Here is a 20,287-nt window from a genome sequence, read left to right as displayed (position 1 = left end):
AGGATGGTCGAAGTCATCCTCTTTCAAATGCGTCAGGTCTGGACTGGCACACAACCTGGTGACACCCTTTTAGCTCTGTAGGGGGCAGGTGTTCTGCATTGTTCTTCCGAGGTGACAAAGGCACATACATAATGTAGGAACAAAAGCTGTCTGCCTGGCTTTGGGGTCTGCTCAGTGGACAGGGACATAGGTTAAAAATTGCTAGTGGAAAGCATCTGTCCTTGGTTTAGGCCATGGTTGTCCCAGCTGGATGACTCCAGGAATGTTGCTTCTCTGAGATTACCCATTTCTCTATTTATGAAATATGGTTATGGGGTCAACCTTCCCTTTTCACTCCTTCAAGTAAACCTATTGAAGATGTATGTGAGTTTTGCATGTCTACTGCTGCAGACTTTTTATTCTGCATCTTTTTGCATTGATCACTGTGACTGAAAATTGCTTCTTTACAGGTCAATCGCTTTAGTAAGGTGGAGGACCGAGCAATCTTCATTACTGATCGACACCTTTATAAGATGGACCCTATGAAGCAGTACAAAGTGATGAAGACCATCCCCCTCTATAATGTAAGTACAAGGCCTGGAGAAGCTCATCTCAGGCTGTCTTAGTCATGGGCAGGTCATCTACTGTTTAGCTCCGTTTTCTGATCTACAGAATGGAAAAAGACTGTGGTTTACAGTTTTTATGTATTTAATAGCTTTAAAACACTTAAGTGCAATTATCTAAAGCACTGCTGTCTAACGTTAGCTTTTAATTTTGGTGCATAAAATAAAAGCTGAAAAACAAACTGCTTATTGCACTTTCTTCTGTTTGTTCTTCTATTTTGTTATTTATTTGCTGTGTGCTGCAAGATCTTGGCCCCATAAGAGGGCTAGCATTTCACAGTGGCTTAAGACACAATTTCTCTGTCTCTTGGGGTTTGTTTGATCCTTCATGTTGTTTGACTTATATATATATTTATATATATATATATATGTATTTGTCCATGTTTAATGTAAATCTTATCAAAGCTAAATTCAGAATTGTAGTGAGGTATCTGGCCTTCGGGGTAGCAGAGTTTAGCTGCCAGTCACAAAGAAGCAGATTATCACTGATAGGAAGGGGGCTGGGAGAAAAGCTCATTTTTAGCTCTTCAGCATCCTGGTGCGTGGATTCAACTGCTTGTTTGTTTTCCTCAGCCTGAGGTAACACCACTGTGATTATCTTAAACCTACAGAATCTGGCTGGTTTGCTTGCAAATGTCGTACGCAAATTTGTTAGGACGCTTGCATTTGAAGAAATAATAAATTTGCAGGCTCCACATTGCTGAAAGACTAAAGATGGGATTAGAGTAACAGTAAAACCTAATCTGCAAATGTGGATGGAACGATTAGCTCAGATTGCATCCTTAATGTTGGTTTTATTGGACCTCTTCTAACGTCCTTGCTGGTTACCCACCAAAGCTGCACACTGATTGCCCACTGCAGTATGTGGAGTAACTGCTTGCCTGCCTTACTTGTTTCCCCTAACAAGAAAATCTGTTGTAGCAAAGCAGTGTGACCATGGCAGTGTCTCTTGTTTTTGAAAAGATATTACTGCCATGTATTTAGCAGCTGCAGGTCATTTTCCTAAGTTGATGTTCTGTTCTACTGACGTTATCGCTTAATTGTGCAAAATGAAATTGTCAGCAGACAATGCTAAATGACTAACTCTTGCTTGTGCAAACAGACTTGTTAAAATCTACGGCAGACTGCTCTTTCAAGGTGGGTGGATTTTTTTTCAAAGAATCAAGGTGAGTTCAGGTAGACAAGGTAGAATTTTGTCCGTCACAATTTCTCACTGTTAGTTTTCTAAGCTGTTGCCTTATGCAAAATGGTTAAGCTAGTGCAATTCACTTGCTACATGAGTAATTATAGTAAAGCTGTATTTATTTCAGCTATAGAGAAATCCCTGCTTTCCCTGTATGTCTGTAATACAGATGGGTTTAAAGGTGGATCTGTACGTTCAAGTAACAGAGTAAGACCAAGTCACAAAAAAAACAAACAAAAAAAAAACAAGAAGGATGCAGTACAGAATGTTTGGAAACATCAGCTTCCTATTCCTAACTCCAAAGAAGGTGGAACCCAAATGCACTGCAAAAGGAGCCAGACACTTAACAAACCATTGTCCTGGGTCTGCCTGGGATGGAGTTCATTGTCTTCCTAGCAATGTGGATGCAATTTGTAGGTTGCCTATAGAAAGTCTGTTACTTAGAAATGTTAGTAATTACTGTTCTTTCACAAGACATGTATGTCTGAAAGGGAGGATTAATTCACACAAGGTGAGTGATAACTTGGCTGTAGCATGGGCTGCCTGTGCTGGCTGTCTGCTTTGCATCTCCTGGAGCAGCAAAGCACATAAATGTTCTGTGCATATAGGTCTCTTATTGTGACAATATTTGAATTTCTATAAATAGGAATCAGCTTTATTTGTAGATCTGCAATTATTCGCTTTTCCAGCTTACCCCTAGGCTTCTTGACAGCAGTTTCCTTTACCTGAGCAATCACCAAGAGCTCCTGGGTTACTTCCTATGGGAGGAATTGGTCCAAAAAAATCCCTCAGTGACTCACACAGGTGCCAGTCTTATTCCAGCCTGGAAACTTGTCCGATGAAAACAATCTTTGGTAAATGCTGTAGTGATTTCTGCTCTGTTGGCCAAAGGTCCTCCTTTCACCTGTTTCCACTCCACTGTGGTCCTTGGGAACACAAGAAAATCTGTGGGCACAGGGATAGGGGTGACATCATGGTGACAGGACATGTCCACTGATCCTACTGATTTGCTGCTTACTCCTCTCTGAGCAGCAGAAAGAAGAGAGTTTGGAAATGTATTTGGTTTCTATATAGTATGTGAAATACTTTTTTTTTTTCACTAGGATTTCTTAAGCTAAACTCCTGCTAATGATCAGTGCTGCAATCCAATAGCTTTTCCCTTTTCTGGTTGTGTTTTGTGTTGTGTTACTGAGTGATTTGCATAAGTGTTGCCTGCTGCCTCGTGTGCACTGCCTTGTTTTTCTGCATGCCTGATCTCTCCCTGCATGGCAGCCCTGTGGCAGTGTGCAGGGAGGTGCTGTAAGTGGCCATCCGTGATGCAGATATTTGTTCCCTTTCATAGAAAGAACAATTGTTTGAACTGATACGCATATTTCCAAGGAGCGAAAGGGTAATAAATACTCTGGTCTTGGTGTTTCTCGGTGTATCAGGTATGTCCCACCAGAAAGGTGCATGCTCGCTGGGGAAGATGGATTGCCCTTCTAACATATAAAGGTGAACCCAGCTGAAATTCATCTGCCTGTTAGCTGTGCTGCTTGCCATCAGCATTTCTGAAGCACCCTATCAACATGGCAACATCCTTAGGGATGGTGTTTCCATGGAAATCTCATCGGAGACAGTCAGCTGATGTCTGTTCCTACCATAAACTTGTTTTCGGCTGAAGGAATCGCTCTATAGTTTCCCATCTCCTTTAGCTATGTTTACTTGTAAATGGTTTAAGCATAGGCCTTAATGTATGTCTGCTTGGATTTCAGGTTCTGCATTCTTATTTCATACCCTGTGTAAGGAATCTGTAATTTTGTGCAAATGATTACAAAGCAATAACTTTCCTTTCAACCCTAACTGTTTCACTGGACTGAGCTGCTATTTGGGGGAATTTTTGTTTGCAACTGTTCTGGCAGTTGCTTCAGAAGTACCACTGTAAAATTACCTTTTTATTCTTACCTGGAGAAAAAAAAGAAACAGATAATGTCAAGAAGGAATTAGAAGATGATTGAGCAGCAGAAAGGATCTTACGACTGTCTTTCCCAGTACAGTGGAGAATATAATAAAGGAAATTCTGTGGCTGCTGAGATTTTTTTCTGATCTGCAAGCAGGGCTAATATTAGTGTTTTTAAATTCTGAGATAAGCACCTTCTCTACGATTATTTCTTTTGTATTATTTTTATTTGTTCAGATAATCTCGTGAGCAGGGGCAAAATAGGAACATTTTAAAGGGCTCATGGACTTCTATCACAGTTCTTTTGAATAACTGATGTTTAAATAGGCTTTTCAAATACAGAGATTTCAACTTGCTCATCTTTCATACTCGGTACACATTTAAAACCTTGATGGCAGTAGTCCCTGTGGTGTTATTGTGCTCCCAGGATGTTATTTAAGCATGCAAATTAATTTTAAGGGACACCATAAACCCAGGCAGCTGTTAATGTGTGTGCATGAAGTGTAGCTTGTTTTGAAAGTATTTTGTAACCTTAAAATACTGTGAATGGTAGAGAATAAACTCCACCTGTGTTGGGTATGTGCAACTGGTAGCAGGAGGTCTCTGCTCAGCGCCTAGAATATCAGCAATAACTCTCATCTGTTGTGCTGCAATAATAAGCCAGCAAAATTTGAGCAACTCTCAACTTGTGTAGTGTTTCATCTAGAAAATAGGGCACACACCACACTTCTGCATGCTGGCTGTGGCATGCTTTTCAGGGACAATGCTGCTGTCTGGTATATGGTAGACATCCAAAGCTGTAACAGGTTTCTTGGAAATAATACAGGGTGCCTACTAAACCAAGCATATGGATTTAGGCTGTTTCTGAGAGATTCATGCTTCTGAAAGTACTGCATAGTCTCCAACTCTATCTGTGCTAATATGCTTTCCAACACAGGCAGTGGGGATGCATAGAAGGCTTTTTTTTTTTTTCTTTAAAAAGAGGATGATGAGATTTTGATTTCAGTGTAGCAGTGCCTCTTGCTTTTAGGAGAATTTGGCTTCCTTCTACCTGTCCCTGGATGACTCAAAAGAGTTGGGTTGTCCTTTGGTGGACAAGGAATGTCTGTTCTAGTATCTGTTTGTATTAATCGTTCTTTTTCCTCTCTCCCTCTAGCACCAATTTGTAAATGTACTTGCCTCTTGATTTTTCTTTTTGCATCCTTATATTTTGTTTCCCTAGCATAGATTTTTTTGTTGTTGCTTTTTGTTGTTGTTGTTGTTCTTGTTTGTTTGTTTTTTTTTAAATATTCACCTGAATAGCCTGTGTACCTAGACTGCCACTCCTAAATTTTTCCTGCTTTTGCTTTGGGTGATGACAAGGACAAAGTCTTTAATGTACCAAGTAGCAGTTACTTAGCAGACCAAAAAGAGAAAAATCTCTCTTTATTTTGTCAGAACAGCAAGACATTGATCCATGACTAAATACTGGAATCAACACAGCTTTGTGGGGTTTGCAACTTACATTCTTCATCAGAATGTTTGGGCTTTCAGTAGATTTTGTTCCTGTATTGTCTGCTTATCATTACATTCCTGAAGCCGTGTCTGTGGATTTGAGCAGAGGAGATGGTTGTTGGCCAGACTGATGGTTATTGTTGGCTTCCCTTGAAAAGAAAATAAAACAAGCTTGTGGATCTGCCCCTGAGTGATGTGGTGTCATCCCGGGTGAGATCTGGGGGAGCCTCATCCCTCCTGGTGCACTCTGGTGAGCAGCATGCGGTGCTGAAAGTGCAGAAGGGCACCGACTCACTGCACCACTGCTAGCGGGAGCTGCTCCAGGGGACACAGCCTAGACAGCAGAATTTCCCAGCAGAATTTTAGCAGGGACCATTGACTACCTCCCCTGAACCAAAAAAAACAAACAAACAAACAACAACAAAAAAAAACTATTGTATCGCTATTGTTTCACTTGTACTTTGGCTTGTGGGAGCAGTATGGTGAGCTTGCACGCGGCCATTCTCCAGGCACTGCTCTCGCTGGTAGAGGTAGAACTTGAAAGGCAACATGGCATACTGAGGTTGAAAGAGCTGGTCTGGCCCTTAGCAATGTCATACACTTTGATATATCTTTTACTCTTGCTTTCTCTTCACAGTTGATAGGATTGAGCGTCTCCAACGGAAAGGACCAGCTCGTGGTCTTCCACACGAAGGACAACAAGGATCTCATAGTCTGTCTCTTCAGTAAAGAGCCATCTAATGACAACAGGATTGGAGAGCTGGTGGGAGTCCTGACAAGCCACTTCAAGAGGTCAGTGTTGTTTGGATTGTGCTGAAAACTCAGTCTAGCATGCCAAATCAGAAACTTCCTGTGAAGTCATTTTGATGTCAGTCTGGAGTTCTATCTGTGTTACTTCACTGTATTACTAGGATACCAGAGCATCATTTTTCCCTGTATTTTTGGGACATACTTTTTAACTACCACACATTGCTTGCCCCTTTTTCCTTCCCTATATGTGCGTATTAGAACATAGATGTTTGGGGACACACATCACTGAAGATGGCATTCTGAGTGTGTTACAACGTCTCATAAGCATGTTTTAAGGTCAAGCTCTTCATATGTAAAATTAGGATACAGCTATTCCTTTTTCAAATTGTTTTCCCTGCCACTAGTGTCAGTAGATCATTTAGTGTTTGAGCTGTAAAATGTTGTCTCTGAATCCCTGCAAATTGTCTCACTTGCAAATCACTGTGTAAAATCTGTTTTAGTCGTAGACTAAACACTTAAGTGGTTATCTTGCATTGAGCTTCTTGGAGGTACAGCTGAACTAGCAGTAATCACCTTTATAGTATACAGCAGGTTTGGGATTGCACAGAAAAGCTGCACAGCAGTCATTGCATTGCAGACACATAAATCACATAAAACTAACTCTGTAGAGAAATGGTCTTGACAATTGGACAAACCTTCAGAGTTCTTCTCTTGCTCCTCCAGAACAGATTCTCATGAGAATCAATACTGATTAGCATCATATGCAGCATTTGGGTGTTGCCATTCATAATACCGTGCTTCATTTATGATAGACAAAAAGGAGTCTTTATAGGTAAATACCTATTTGGAGCTGCAGGTGGCAGGACAGTGAGTGAATTTGTTATATTAGGTGCCTGGGTAATTTTTTACGTGAACTTGAGCACGCTGATTTAGCCACTTCTGTCAGTACTGCTGGAGATAGGTGCTAAATTCATCTGAAATTAATTCTAAGCATTGGCATAACTTGCTTTAAGAAATTCAGTGCTGAAAAGCAACAGAAAGTATTCTCTTTTTTTTTGCATTTACCTCAGTATAGTTTAATTTTCAAATGTAGCTACTCATGGAGGCTCAGGAGGTTATGGGAATATGTCTTGTAAAGCAGCACGCATACTTTCATGAGTCCTGTGAAGTAGCTGGATTTCTTTCATGTCTGATGTGTTTTGAACGCAGGTGAAATCTCCAGCTGATGCTCTTCAGTGACTTAACAAGTCTGTAATGTTGGGAAGAGCTGTGAAACTGTTGATTGCACCCCAGATCCTGTATTCTCAGTGTTCAGACTTCCCTGTTTTGCTGTTCCTTTTCCTCAGTCATTACAACAAAGCACCCCATCCTTTTGTCATGCTGACACCATTGTGGAGACTGGTCTAAAATACTGAGCCTTTCATATAGGGTATAAACTATTGATTTTTCAATTTCTTATACTGATTTAACAATGACATTTTTATTTTTAAAAAGAATTAGTTTTAGTTTTTATCCATCTAATTAGTTAACTGCCATTTTATTACAGACAGTACTCTTACATGCTGTTTAATCTTCACTTACTACAGTATCGTTGTTTTATTTTTTTATTGTTTTAAATGAACTCGCAGCACAGCTGGTTAAATGGAAGTGTCTGAAACTTTTTCTCAGATGTCTGGTCGAGGTTACAGGTTTAAGGATAATGTACAGGAACAGCTCATTTGCCAAATATCCAAATGTCATGGTTTCCCTCATCAAAGCAATATCTGTAAATCAAGAGGGGAAAATTCTTGTTTTCAGGCAGTTTCAATTTTCTAAGTATAAAAAAATCCTGTCTGTGAATGGGATTAGCTGACCCATTGCTCAAGAGGCACTTTGGGAATTCCTCATTAACCAGGATTAGCCAAGAGTCCAGAGTCACTGTGTGCCTCATGGCAAGTGTCAGGTTTCCCTGTCCTGCCTGTCAGGAGGTGCTTGCTGTGACAAAGTGGATCCAGCAGTAAAACCCTGTGAAAATCGGGTGGCTGCGTGACCCTGGATGTGATTTCAGAGCGGTGCGACACCTGTGATGTGCAGGGCGGCTTCCTTGGGTGACAGCGGGGTCTCACATAAGGTCCTCTCCAAACGTACAAAGTAGTTTCCAGCCATCCTTGTCCCAGTCCTCACATCTCCATTAGGAGGTTTTAGCAAGAGTGAGGTTGCACAGCTACCTGTGGTTCCATGTAATACATAACGATGTTTTAAATACTTGTGTGATAAAATCATTACAACTCTGTACAATCTGTACTAACGTATAGGCAGGACTAGGAGGAGACTGGTGGTGACACCTGTGCTATGGATGTCTAGACCTTCTCATTCAGATGCTTTGTTTGATTCCTAGTGGTAGTTTTCACACTTTCAAGTTGTGGTCAGAAATGAATAAGCTTCTTAGTGTAAAATTAACATGAAGCTTCTATGAGCTATACAATTTTGCAGCAGCAACTCTGCTGGTTAAGGTGTTAGGGAACTGAATGTAGTCGAGCTAATGGGTGTTTGAGTCATGTTTGTAATTTGGCAGCTGTTATTTTTTTTAAACAAAGCAATTATTTAGCTAACTGAATTCCCAACAGAAATAATGGCAGAGCTGGCTAAAATGCTAATGCTATGGCCACAGTGTACCGTCAAGTGCTGAAGCTCATGTTCAGGAAAAAGGGATCTGAGAAGTTTTTCCAGGAGTGAGAGTGGATATAAAAGGGTGAGGGCTATCAGCCAGGAAAGGACTTATCTTCTCCATCTTTGACATCGAAGTTGCTTCAGGGTCTTTAAGCCTTTAGAAGGCTTCTCCAGCAGGTCAAGTCCAGTGTGCTGAGGACTCTTTCTGGATGTACTTTGGAGCCATACTTTGCCAGAGAAGAACTGTTTCTAGCCCGTTTTCACAGCACCAATTCCTTCTCATCCTCTGGTGGGTCTCGCACTGCCTCTGTCAGCTCCTGTCTGGTTCCTCCTGAAGTGTGGAAGCATCGCCAGCTGAATACCCTTGATGGCAAAGGCAGCTCAGATGTCATCACCAAAGGTGACTGAGACCCATCCTTTGTTTCCAGGCATTGTGCTCCATTCTGCAGTACACTCAAACTTAAAGATTTTTTTTTTATATCTGGTTTAAACACACATGATATTTTCAGTTCAACATGCATATTGATCTAAGCTGCATGGGTATCAGTGGCCAGCTCTCTTCAGTGTTTCTGTTTCCCTAATCCCTGCATTGTCTGCAGCCACAGCCACTGGTTTTCTTCCAGGATTGCTGAAGGGAAGGAGGAGTTAAAAGAACAGTAAAAAGCAATTCCTGCAGAACTCCAGCAGAAAATCGGTTGCCTAAGGATAATTTTATATTTTCCATTCCGCTTTGAGACCTGTCAGCCAATTTTAATCATTAGTGCTCACTGGATTAATTTTCTTTAGTTCTGGGTTCTTAAACAGGCATGCCTTGGAGCCAATTGCCTTGGCACTGTTACACTATTGACCAAACAGTAATTCATAAAAACGGATGTCAGGCTAAAGGCGACGGGCTGTAGGTTTCATTAGAGTCAGTTATCCTGTTCTTCTTCCACACAGGGGCTGTTTTTGGCCTGGCACGAAGGTGTCTTTAGGAAGATTATGTTTCTCAGCTTTCCCTTTCACATGTTATCAATATAGTAATTTTGCTCCATCTGTGCATTTCATGATGTTATATGAGATGGTAGCGGTTTGTTTGATTGTGGAAGCAGGGAGGCTTGGTTATTTGACTTAGTGGCACATATGTGTATATTGTATGTATGTAATGCAGGAGTGTGAGTGTGTGTGTATATACATATATATATATATATATATTTTTTTTTTTTAATATGGACAAAATCTGTCTCATCAGCCTTTCAAAATAAACTGAAATACCAACATGTTAGGTATAAGGTGCGCGGTTTCCCCAGGCTTCCTTATTAAGCAAGATCTGCATAGGGCAGCACATCCTTGCAAAAAGCCTCTTTCTTTGCCTGCCCTCAGCAGCATGGTGGCACGTAGGGGATGTATGTGGGATGTATCTGGGATTACAGCTTTATTATGCTAAACACTGGAAACAAACAGATCCTGGTGCAAGAGTGTGCTGCCTAGGCAGACCAGAGAGGTGGAAAGGGGAGAAGCAGCACTGCATTGCACTGGGGAGCAGAGGGCTGCAGTGGTTGTGCTTTTTGCAAGGTTCCATGCACACCTCCAATGCAGCCACTCTGGTTAATACGTATCCACTCTGTGTAGACTGGCTGTGCTTTGAAATATTTCCCAGAGTGGTTCTTGAGACTGTATTAGGTAATGGCCTTGCTTGATGTGTTAGAAAGCAGTTAATAGTTGTGATCTGGCTGTACCTGGAAGTTCTTGAAACAGCTGCATTGAAATGGAGTAGTTGTGAAGAGAGAAAATGAGAAGAAAAGTGCACTTCTGACTGCTTTTCTAGTGTTCAAAGCTCCAGCCATAAATATTTGTTAACACTGGAATTGCTTCAAACTTTGGATGAGTGCAGGATGCCCCTAATCCCCCGAACTACATAAACTGAGTGTCAGAATAAAGCCTGTCCAGAATTGCAGGCAATTTGGGGAGATTAAATATATTTGGAACAGGAGAACTCACAAATGTTTTTTTTCTGAATTTTGTTCTTTGTAACAAATCATGTTGTGGCAAACAAAGCTTTCTGCAAACACATTTAAGTGAAAGATTTTTAAATTTGCTATTATCTTAATAGCAGTGTTTAAGGTTAAGCTCTGAGAGCGCTGCCTCCTGGGTGATTTTTGTTAATAGCATGAGTGTTTGCTAGGTAGAGGGAAAGAAGCAGTCTGTAAATGCACATTTTCAATCCATTGTGCAGGAGTAAGGATGAGCAATTTATACATTTTTGATGCTGTCCATTAAAAAAAAATCAACATGATTTTATTTTGCTTATTTAGGAAAATCAGTCCTCAGCCCAGTTATGAGCACAATCTGGAACACAAATCATTAAGCAGGAGAGCCCAGTTTGTTTAAAATAAATTCAATATTTTTTATTTCCTCCACTATGAAGAAACAGACCTTCCAGCTTAGGCGTAGGTGTCATGCAAGAGGTTTAAAACACTTTGATTTATCATAAAGATGCTCTTTCATAAGGAAACTCTGCTGACTTTAATCAGCTTAACGTTTTCCCTTTGTTTAAAAACTGTACCTTTCTCTTGTAGAAACCTTATTAACTGCTGAGACTTAGATTTACATGTAAGTTAAGACAGAAGCATTTTTTTTCTGTAGTTAGTGACCACCTCAAAGAGACAATACTGATGAAAACTCTTGTTTCTTTGGGACCGAAGGGAAGGAAGAGGAGCCCAAACTGGTGTTTGAAAATCCATGGGTGATAGCGTGCTCTTAACCAGCCATCCTTACTCAAAGGAAATAACCATCCCTCATAAGGCAGAAAACCTCCACACAAAGGAAGGGTGTTACAACTGCTGGTATCAAATTAATCTGTCACTTAAGCTTTGTGAATGCTATGAAAATTATCTCTTGCTGACAGTGGGTGTCAGCAGCACCGGCAGCCGGGCTCATGATGAGCGCTCTTTAACTGGAAGTTTCCATCTATACTGGGGGTTTCTCGTAGGCTAGACAAGATCAAAAGGAGTTGAGCGCTGCTTCAGAAAACCGGGCTGGAAACAAACTGCTTCTAAATTGCTATTTAATGTGATTTGTCCTTTGTCACCACTGCCAACTAACCCGTGTTTAGTTCTGATTCAGCCGTGCCAGTGGCTGACACCATTGTTATCATCGGCTGAATCCTGACAAAGGGCTAGACTTTATTCATATCAGATTCTTCTGTAACATTTTTTTTCAGTGCTTGAGTGGAGCATAAATAGCTTTGTTTTTATACAGGATTTCTATTCATAACTTCTAGTAAAACTCTGCTGTTGTCTGGGAGGAGCCCTAGCCTGCAGTTAGCTGTCAGCTTCTAAGCACCAGGTGCTCAACCCTGCAGCAGGGTGGTGGCAAAAGGAAAAACAATTTCCTTATTCAATAAAATACATAAAATGAAAAAAAAAAAAAAAAGCTTAATTTCTCTAACCTTGTCTTTGTGGCTTAGAAAATTTTTCTAGTATTTAGCTAAGGTTTGCCTTTGGCTAATTTATGATCTTTATAATCATCTCTGGTAATTCCTGTGCAGGTTTGTTAACCACACAATTGTAACTGGGATTAAGAAATGACAGTTTTTCTTTGGAGAATACATTGTGTAGATGAAAGATTTGTTGCTTTGGTGGCTTCAAGGCATGAATAAGAAGAGTTCTATCACCACGATGAACTCTTAATGTTCTCTTTTTAAATTTTGTATTATTTGGAAAAGTTTTCTTCAGCTATTGATGCTACTGAGTTTATCTAGAGAACTGCCCTCCTGGAAGGGAACTCATTAAGGTAGTTGGAAGAGGATTGTTTCCTTTCTTAAAACTCATCTTCCTGATGCTGTTGCTGGAGCAGAGCTCATTCACTGTCTCTGACATGGGTCCTGAGCCCCCTGACCAGGGAAGCTTTCCCTGTCTCACATCCTGGTGGAAAAAGTAGCCTTTTGTTATACTTCTCAATATGTTCCTGGCACAGTGCAAATAACTTTGTCTCCTGCAGTCCTGGATTTATGTTGAGAATAAAGTGAGCTCTGGAGAGGGGATTGGGCTCTCAAGAGGCTGAGTTTAATCTCTGCTGCAAAATTTTGAGTCCTTTATTTGCATACTTGACCTCTAAATCTAAAAGTCAATTCTTTTGTCTGATAACATAATAGTAGCAATTTATTATATTTTATGATATTCCATTGAGTGTAATGAGTTTTACTGGTCAGCTTTTCCTTCCCAAGTCCTACTCCCATTGACAACACAAATTCTCTCTGAAATTCACTGGAAAGAACACTGCTGTGGCTGAAACACATTCAAGTTGCACACAGATGCCAGTAGAAGATAACTGTGATACTGTCTGCTTTGTAAAGAGCACCTAGATGCTAAAGCGCCAGGCAGGAGTTCAGGGTCCTCCTGGACTGGATGGAGATCTTGGTAGACAGAAGTTATTGGAGCTTGATGTTCTTTGAAGGAGATGGAATTTCAGTGTTTGGTTGCTTGGTGTTTTCTGAAGTTGTTTTGTGTAGAGGTTATTGAGGAAATGTTCTTCAGGGTACATAAAATAAATAGATAAATAATCATTGATTACTTCAAAAATTTAGAACCTTTTTTTTTTTTTTTTTTCTGTAACCATAATTCCGATAAAAACAATACCTCAGTGACCCAAAGTTCCTCTCCAGCCCATCATACTAGTTTGATATGTCATTAACTAATGATGTTTGGTCTTATTAGCAATATTTTCAAAAGTGTTATTTGAGGTACACAGTTCATTCCTCATCCCCAGCTAGTGGATGCACTGGGTTAAAAAAGATTAATCCTTTCTCTTCTTGGACTGTCTATGGCAGTACGGTGAAACTGGAAGGATTATTTGTGTTCTGGGGAAGAAAAAAAAAAAAAGAAGAACATTTAGATTATCAGAAGCTGTGTGTCCTAGAAGCTTTGTATGTCCTAGAATAGAAAATTCAAACCCATCCTCCTCCTGTCTAGGTGTTATAGAAGCCATCATGCTGCCAAATGTGAACATTATAATATTTCAGAGCACTTAACATTTTCTCTGCCCTTTTATGGGGCTATGTCCAGATCCCTACTGTCCTTGAGAAATTGATGATCAGAATATAGAAATGATTAAAGAAATCACTGCTGAGCAGTAATCATGGTGCAGCATTGCAGAGTTTCTTCATTCTCCTGCTAGCGCACCAGCCTTCCCAACTGAGCTTCATTTTTGATGCTGTGTTGTGGATTTTCCCCAGAGAAGGTATCATTATGTGAACAGCTGAATGGGAATGTTTCATCTTACAAAAAAAAAAAAAAAAAAAAAAAAAGAGTCCTTATTGGTTTTCTGCTGTGTTCAGTGTATCAATTTGTACACCTTCTGACCATATTACTTTCAGTCTTAAACTACAATGCTTGGTACTCATCCAAGACTCTGAAGGTTTGAAGCAAACCATTCCCTTGCCTGGCATTAACAAACAGACATGAGCAGAAATTATCTTCTAAAAAGCCATTGGTGGTGCACACCGTGCAAAAATCCCAGGTCACATCTCGAAGCTGAGCGCGGTGCTACAGCATTGCGCAGGAGCAGCCTGACGTGGAAGAGTTGCGCTGCCAGCTGTATGTATGTAGCTGCACAAGTAAAGGTTGTAAATACTGTTGATCTTGCTGTTGGTTTAATTCTCAACCAAAGCATTGGCTACCTGCTGTTCCAAGAGCCTTTCCTCTCCAGTAAACAGATGGCCCCACGTTGGCTGTCCCTACCAGGGCTTAGTTTCACCAGCAAGTCCGTATTATCAAGCTGTCAAAGGACCCATCTGCCCCGAGCAGCTGTCCTGGCATCCGCCGGCCTGCATGCTGGGAACCTCCCCGCTCCACAAATCTCAGGCATATAAAACTTTTATATTTTTGTTTTATTTGGGGAGGGGTTGTAATTCATGCCATCTGCCTTGTGCTTAAGCAAAGGGACACTACGTTTGAAAACAAGCTACAAGAGAAGTAATCTTGTACACTCCCCTTGTAGTTTGTAGTCTGCTGTAACTTGACCGAGCTGAGCATGTTTTACTTATCTGTTTTCAAAAAATGCAGATTTGGACTCAGAATGAATACAGATGTATTTTTGTTCTAAACACAGAACTTCAGACTCACTCACATCCCTGTGCCTGCTCTTGCACTCGCTGTGGCATCTCGGCCAAATGTTTAACCTGTTTCCTCCCTGTTAGGTGGGATGCTGCTGCTGACTGACCACATTGGGGTTGCCAGCATCCAGGAGCTGCTAGTTACAAGCCTTTGGAGATTAAAAATGTCTCATAGGTGATGCTTAAATATCAGCATAAGTTGATGTGTTTGCCGTCTGTTTACAGCGAGTCACTTATGGGGTAGTTTTCCTCTGTGTAGTCTCAATATTTCTGATTAAAGGTGCTGAGTTCATCAGCTCTGTGGAGCAGCAAATCTAGACCCAAGCTTCTGGACAGTTTTGCCTTTTAACTGCACGCCTTCAACTTCTGAGAGATCTGCTAAATATCAAAAAAGATGTTTTTGTGAGGGTAAGGACAAAAATTGTTTTCAAGGGTTTTATATTTTTAAAGGAGTGGAAAAATATTAAAATAGACTTCCTAGTTTAATGTTTGAAACAAAGGGGAAATATGTGCATTTTCTCTTGAATTCTTTAGATATTTGATCAAATTCATCAGGATAGTTTCTGTTCTTTTTCACATTCTTGTATTAAATAAAGTATTGTAACAGTACATATTAATGAAATTTTCCTTCCAGTTTCCTACTTCATAGCATCTTTGGCAGAGCCAAAAATTTCTCCTTTAAACTTGTTTTCTTTCTATTTATCTATCACCCAGAGCATTTCATCCTGTGAACTCAGTATTTGAATTATTCTCAAAAAGGTGCCCTGTTTCTGAGACTGCTTTCAAAAGTAATTAGTGACTTTTGTGCATAACTACATATTTATGGGTAGAAGGTTGGTTTTGTTTTGTTCTCTAGAAAGTGTGAAGCATCTGTCTGATAAAATCTGGATGTGGTAAAGAAACCTAGCTTGGTACTTGATATTTTTGAAAATGTCTAAGGAACTTAATTTTTAAATGGAGGCTAAAATTTGGTAAAATACTGGGTCCCAACAATTTTTCCTAAAGATAGGGTCAAGTAAATTTTTAATTTAATGTGGCTGTACTAACCTGACTTGGCCAACAACAAACTAACCCCCAAAGAATCACCTTTTGATTCTTGACAAACTTTACAGTTTTTATTTTTTCCTTTTAGAATGAATTCAGGACTTGTCATCTGAGCTGAAGTTTTACAGCTCATGTTAAAAAGCAGGCTGGAAAAAGACAGTACAGTCTGTGGGATCAAATTTACAGTATGAAATTGAAGTATATCTACTTAATATATTGCGCTCAGCGTATTGCTCTCTTTATAAATTTTCCCTTTCCAGCTTGTAATTCTGCTGCCGTGTTTCTTACTCTAATATCTGAGAGAAATATGTGCTCGCATGTTTTGTCCATGGCTCTAGTCTAGTGTGCCAAATTCCTAAAAATAATGCAGTGTTGGTTTTTATGTAATATCAAAAAGATTTGCATAAGTGTAGTTATGATAAATTCTGCGGTTAGTTTTAATGTGTTGGCTTCATTTCAGTCCTTCAGATCCCTAAATCAGTTTTGATTTGCCATTGCTTAAACACTGCTTTTTTTCTCCGCTTTTCAAAAGAGAGGTGTCAGGAATGATCCGAGGTAAATTTCCTTATAAGAATGAAACTGTTTGATCCTGTCTGTCGCTCAGTCGTTACATGGAATAATTTACTGTCCAAATAGTATGGTTTGATTTTAAATTAAGTAGGAAGGCTAGAGAAATAAAGGAAAGGAGAGAGCTGGTGTGGAATCCCCATTCTACATTTTGTACCCAGTTCCAGAGCCTCCAGTGCCTGTAGCTATGCTGATGGGTGATCTCTCACATGGTGAAGGACTGATGGATGGGGTCTCTTGCTCCGAGGGCTCTTGCATCCCAGCAGGTGCCTTTACTCTAGGGAAGATGGCCTTGGATGACTGGATCGTGCCCTAGAGGGCTTGTCCCTTGGTGATGCAGTAATTTGGTGTGTTATACAGCAGTGCTGAGGACAGGCTCTGAGAAAAAAACATCTGGCTTTGTCTCTTAGAAAGCAGAATTTCTTCCTTTCCAAGGTGCTATCTCTGGCACCCCACAGGGAGCAGAACAAGGTGTAGGACTGCACAAAGAGTGTCTCCTTCAGCAGTGTTCATTACTGTGGCTTTCCATTGCTCTTCATCAACTTCCAATGGAATCTAGCATGTGCTGCGTATCAGTGTGCTTGTTTGGGGCGGGAGGCAACTTCAAAGCATGCATAAGTCCCCAGGAGCTCATGTGAAGGTCTTGCAGGGCATGAATCCCCAGGAGCCCCTTTGTGGGGGATACTGCACATCCCAAGAGAGCTGAAGTTGGGATAAATCTCTGTCCAGTGGCTCTGAACCCATTGCTCAGCTGGAACTCAGGCATTTCTGTCCCCAGATGGGGTTGCTGGATTGTGCCTTTGTGTATCACAAGCTCCAGAGGACAACACTGACATGAGCTGTATTGTCCCTGATTTCTGCACCATGCTGCAGTGGGGGCAGTCATAGCACTTAGGGATGCTTGAAACAAAATCCACATTATCAAATGTCACCTTAAAGAATCTAGCCTTAAAATGTGCTGCTGGTACCAGGCTAATGGGGCACATCATAGTTAGAGCTCTGAAGCCTGGAAATGATCAAAGTGATATGCTGTTTTGCCTTAAAACCTGTGTTGTTTTTTTTGTTTGTTTGTTTTTTGTTTTTTTGAAAAAAGGCAGAACATCAAGTACTCTGAGAGATGTATGTGGGGAGAGACTGCAGACGATCACAGCACAACAGCTGCTTTTCTTTGGAAGAACTAAATGAGTTCAAACCCAAATGGTGGTGTTTGAACTGCTGCAAGAAATGTCTGCCGTAACCATTCTGTTATTTAAAGCATTGGTCAGGGGCTCCAGTACTTACCCTACTGCCCTGCTAGAGCCAAATTGTGCCATAGCTGCCTGCTGATGAGGCTCCGTGGTGTCCTTTGGGTACTTCAGCTTGACCTGCCTTTTCCTGGGAGCTAAATGGGAGCGGCTGCGATTATACATGCCTTCAGCATCTCCGCAGCCTTCAGTGGACAGCTATTACGGAGAGAAAAACAATGAGCCATTTTCTTCAAATGACACTCGGTGGTTTGATAAATAGTTGGCAAAATGCACTTGATGTGATGGGCTCGTTACCCATGTGCCCATGTACCGCTAGGCAGGAGAGGTTTTGCTTCCAAAGATCTGCCCTCTCTGCAGTGTGCAGCTTGAGCTGGGGATGAGGGGGTGCTTATGCTCTTCTGTTACAGCTGGTTTTCGTCAGGGACTTCATTTGGCTGCTTCAGTGCCGAAAGGTAAATGAGACAAAACTGAATCAAGGAAAGCCCAAACAGCACCTACTGCTTCCACCTTCTGATCATGTCAGATGTTGCACTCTGCCTCTAAGGTGGGCAAGTTTCTGTTTTCATTGGCTTTTTTTTTTTTTTTTTTTTTTCCACTGATGAGGAAAGATGAGGTGGAATGAGCTACAAGTACACAATGGGCATGGTCAACAGCCAGGTACTCAGCCAGGACCAGGAAACTCCTGAAATGCTAAAACTTTCTAAGCCACTATATTGGAGAGTCATTTTCTGCAATGTCCATCTCTGCTCACATCCCTGAGGCCCCTGAGAAAGCTAGCACCGTCTGCTCTCAGACTACTAAACAATTAAGCTTTAGAAACTACATGCTAGTTTGTTTTGTTAAGGCAGAGCTGAGTGGGATGTAAACTGCAATTTGAAATAGCATTACATGTCTCCGCATCTGAAAATGAAACCAAACTATTCTCTTCTTCCTGTTCATGCAGCCACAATCCAGTTTTTATTGAATATTTGGGAATGTCTTGCACTGGTTTAAGCTGTTAGTTGTATTTTTCCTTTTTCTGCCCTCTCCATGCTCCCTCTCTTGCTGCATGGCACCAGTGCCAGTCAGTCCCTGCAGACTGTCAGTGCTCCACGCCAGAGGGGAAAGTGCTGTACAAACACAGGACCTGAGCAGCTTGCAGGGCTGTTCCTGCTCTGAAACCAGTGGGGTCCTGTGCTGCACGCAGCAGGAGAAAAGCATCTTGGAGCCAGCGCTCCGCACCTGGATTCCAGCACGAGAGCACCACAGAGCACTCTGCCATGAAGGCTTTCAGGAAATGGTAGATGATGGGTTGTCATCCTCTTAGAGGGTTTGAGCATCCGCTGCAGTTTGGGCCTCTATCCACACGGTGAAGCTATTCTTCTGGGCTTGGCACATCCCTCCATTTGCGGCTGGCCTTGGCTTCCCAGCACAGCAGCAGGGGGGCATGGTAGGAGGCAGCTGCTCTCCCGGGCATCCTGCCTCTCCTTGTCCCATCCCTCTTCTGTCCCACCCTTACGCAAGCACACAGTGATCCCCAGAGCTCATGGAACAAAGGGACCGTTTGGTTTTGTTTTTTTCCCAAACCTTCTTTGTTGTTTTGTTTTGTTTTTTCTCCAAACACACTATTCAGCAAGGTGGGAGGGGGATCTTTTGAGGTTGATTTCCCTAGCTCAAGAAATCCAAGGGTGGGAAAGGAAATTAGAAAGAGAAGACAATAATGCTGTAATTCCATTAAAATCCCCTTGGCATAGAATCCCAAGCTACATTTCCCCATATTCCTCATCAGCAGACCTCTACATAACCATTTCCACAAGGCAGAGCAAGCAGCTGCTGTGCCTGGCGAGTCCTAGCGGTGCTCGTCATACAGCTCTGCTAGCAAGCTCATGTCACAAGCTTTGCCTATGGCAGAGGTAAAAGGTTTGTTTCAGAAAGGTAACAGACACACATTTTTCTCTAAATGTGATGCCCATCTTGCTCCTCTGAGAACTGTTTACTCCCAGCACTAGCGTTTCTCTCAAATAAGGACTCCAGTGGCTGACAGCAAACAAAAACAACAAAAAAAAAGATCCATCTTGATCATATTTACTGCTGACCTACTTAAAATCCTCTTTCCTCATCTCTTTTAGTGTGTGCACTAAAAGGCTGGCTGGCTTGCAATCTCTAAGGAATTGCTAGCGGAATGATAATGAATGCAAAATATGGGCCCACATTTGTTTAACAGTAGTTTATGAAAAGAAATGTTTTTATTGCATCATTTAGATTTTTCTTTTTTTTATTTGTGATGTATTATTCCCATCTTTGGTCTCCCTGCTCAGAAGCCTTTGTGTTCTGCTTGCAGGCAGTGTTGTTGTTTGAAGAGATGCCATTACATCGCAGGATGCCTTAATGTTTTCATTTTTGAGGAAAATTAGGCTTCTAGCTTCTATCCTGGAGAGCCTAAGCAGTGCTGTTAAAGGCCTGTGTTGAGCATCATTTTTTTCTGGTGAAAATGATCCAACAGAGGTGATTGTTCAATAAATGCTTTATATTCACTCCAGTGTATTTGATGGGGCTATTGTATTCAGGTTTGCAGTCCAGGGTAGAAAGTTGAAATGACACCAGCATGGTGCATATTGCACCTCTTGAGTTTTCTTTTTCCTAGTTTTTCCTCTGTACACATTCTTTTAGAGAAAGACTTGCATGCTCCTGGGTATTTGCTCACCCACACATCAGGCCAGTGTTGCTAGAAGGAACACA

General features: G+C 41.2%; 1 protein-coding gene across 4 annotated transcripts in view; it reads left to right on the top strand.

Annotated features, from left to right (window-relative positions):
* The window catches only part of MYO1D (myosin ID), a 156,382-nt gene that overhangs the window by 95,259 nt on the left and 40,836 nt on the right, over positions 1-20,287 (top strand). For all 4 annotated transcript variants that reach the window (XM_084496140.1, XM_084496142.1, XM_084496139.1 and 1 more), the window contains exons 20-21: positions 450-563; positions 5,856-6,010. In XM_084496140.1, the coding sequence (XP_084352266.1) occupies positions 450-563; positions 5,856-6,010 (269 nt within the window). The remainder of the gene's footprint in view (positions 1-449; positions 564-5,855; positions 6,011-20,287) is intronic.

The sequence above is a fragment of the Aythya ferina genome (assembly GCF_964211825.1).
Source record: "Aythya ferina genome assembly, chromosome: 23".
Lineage (NCBI taxonomy): Eukaryota > Metazoa > Chordata > Aves > Anseriformes > Anatidae > Aythya > Aythya ferina.
The sequence above is the reverse complement of the archived record's forward strand: the minus strand, read 5'-3'. Positions and strand labels throughout refer to the sequence as shown.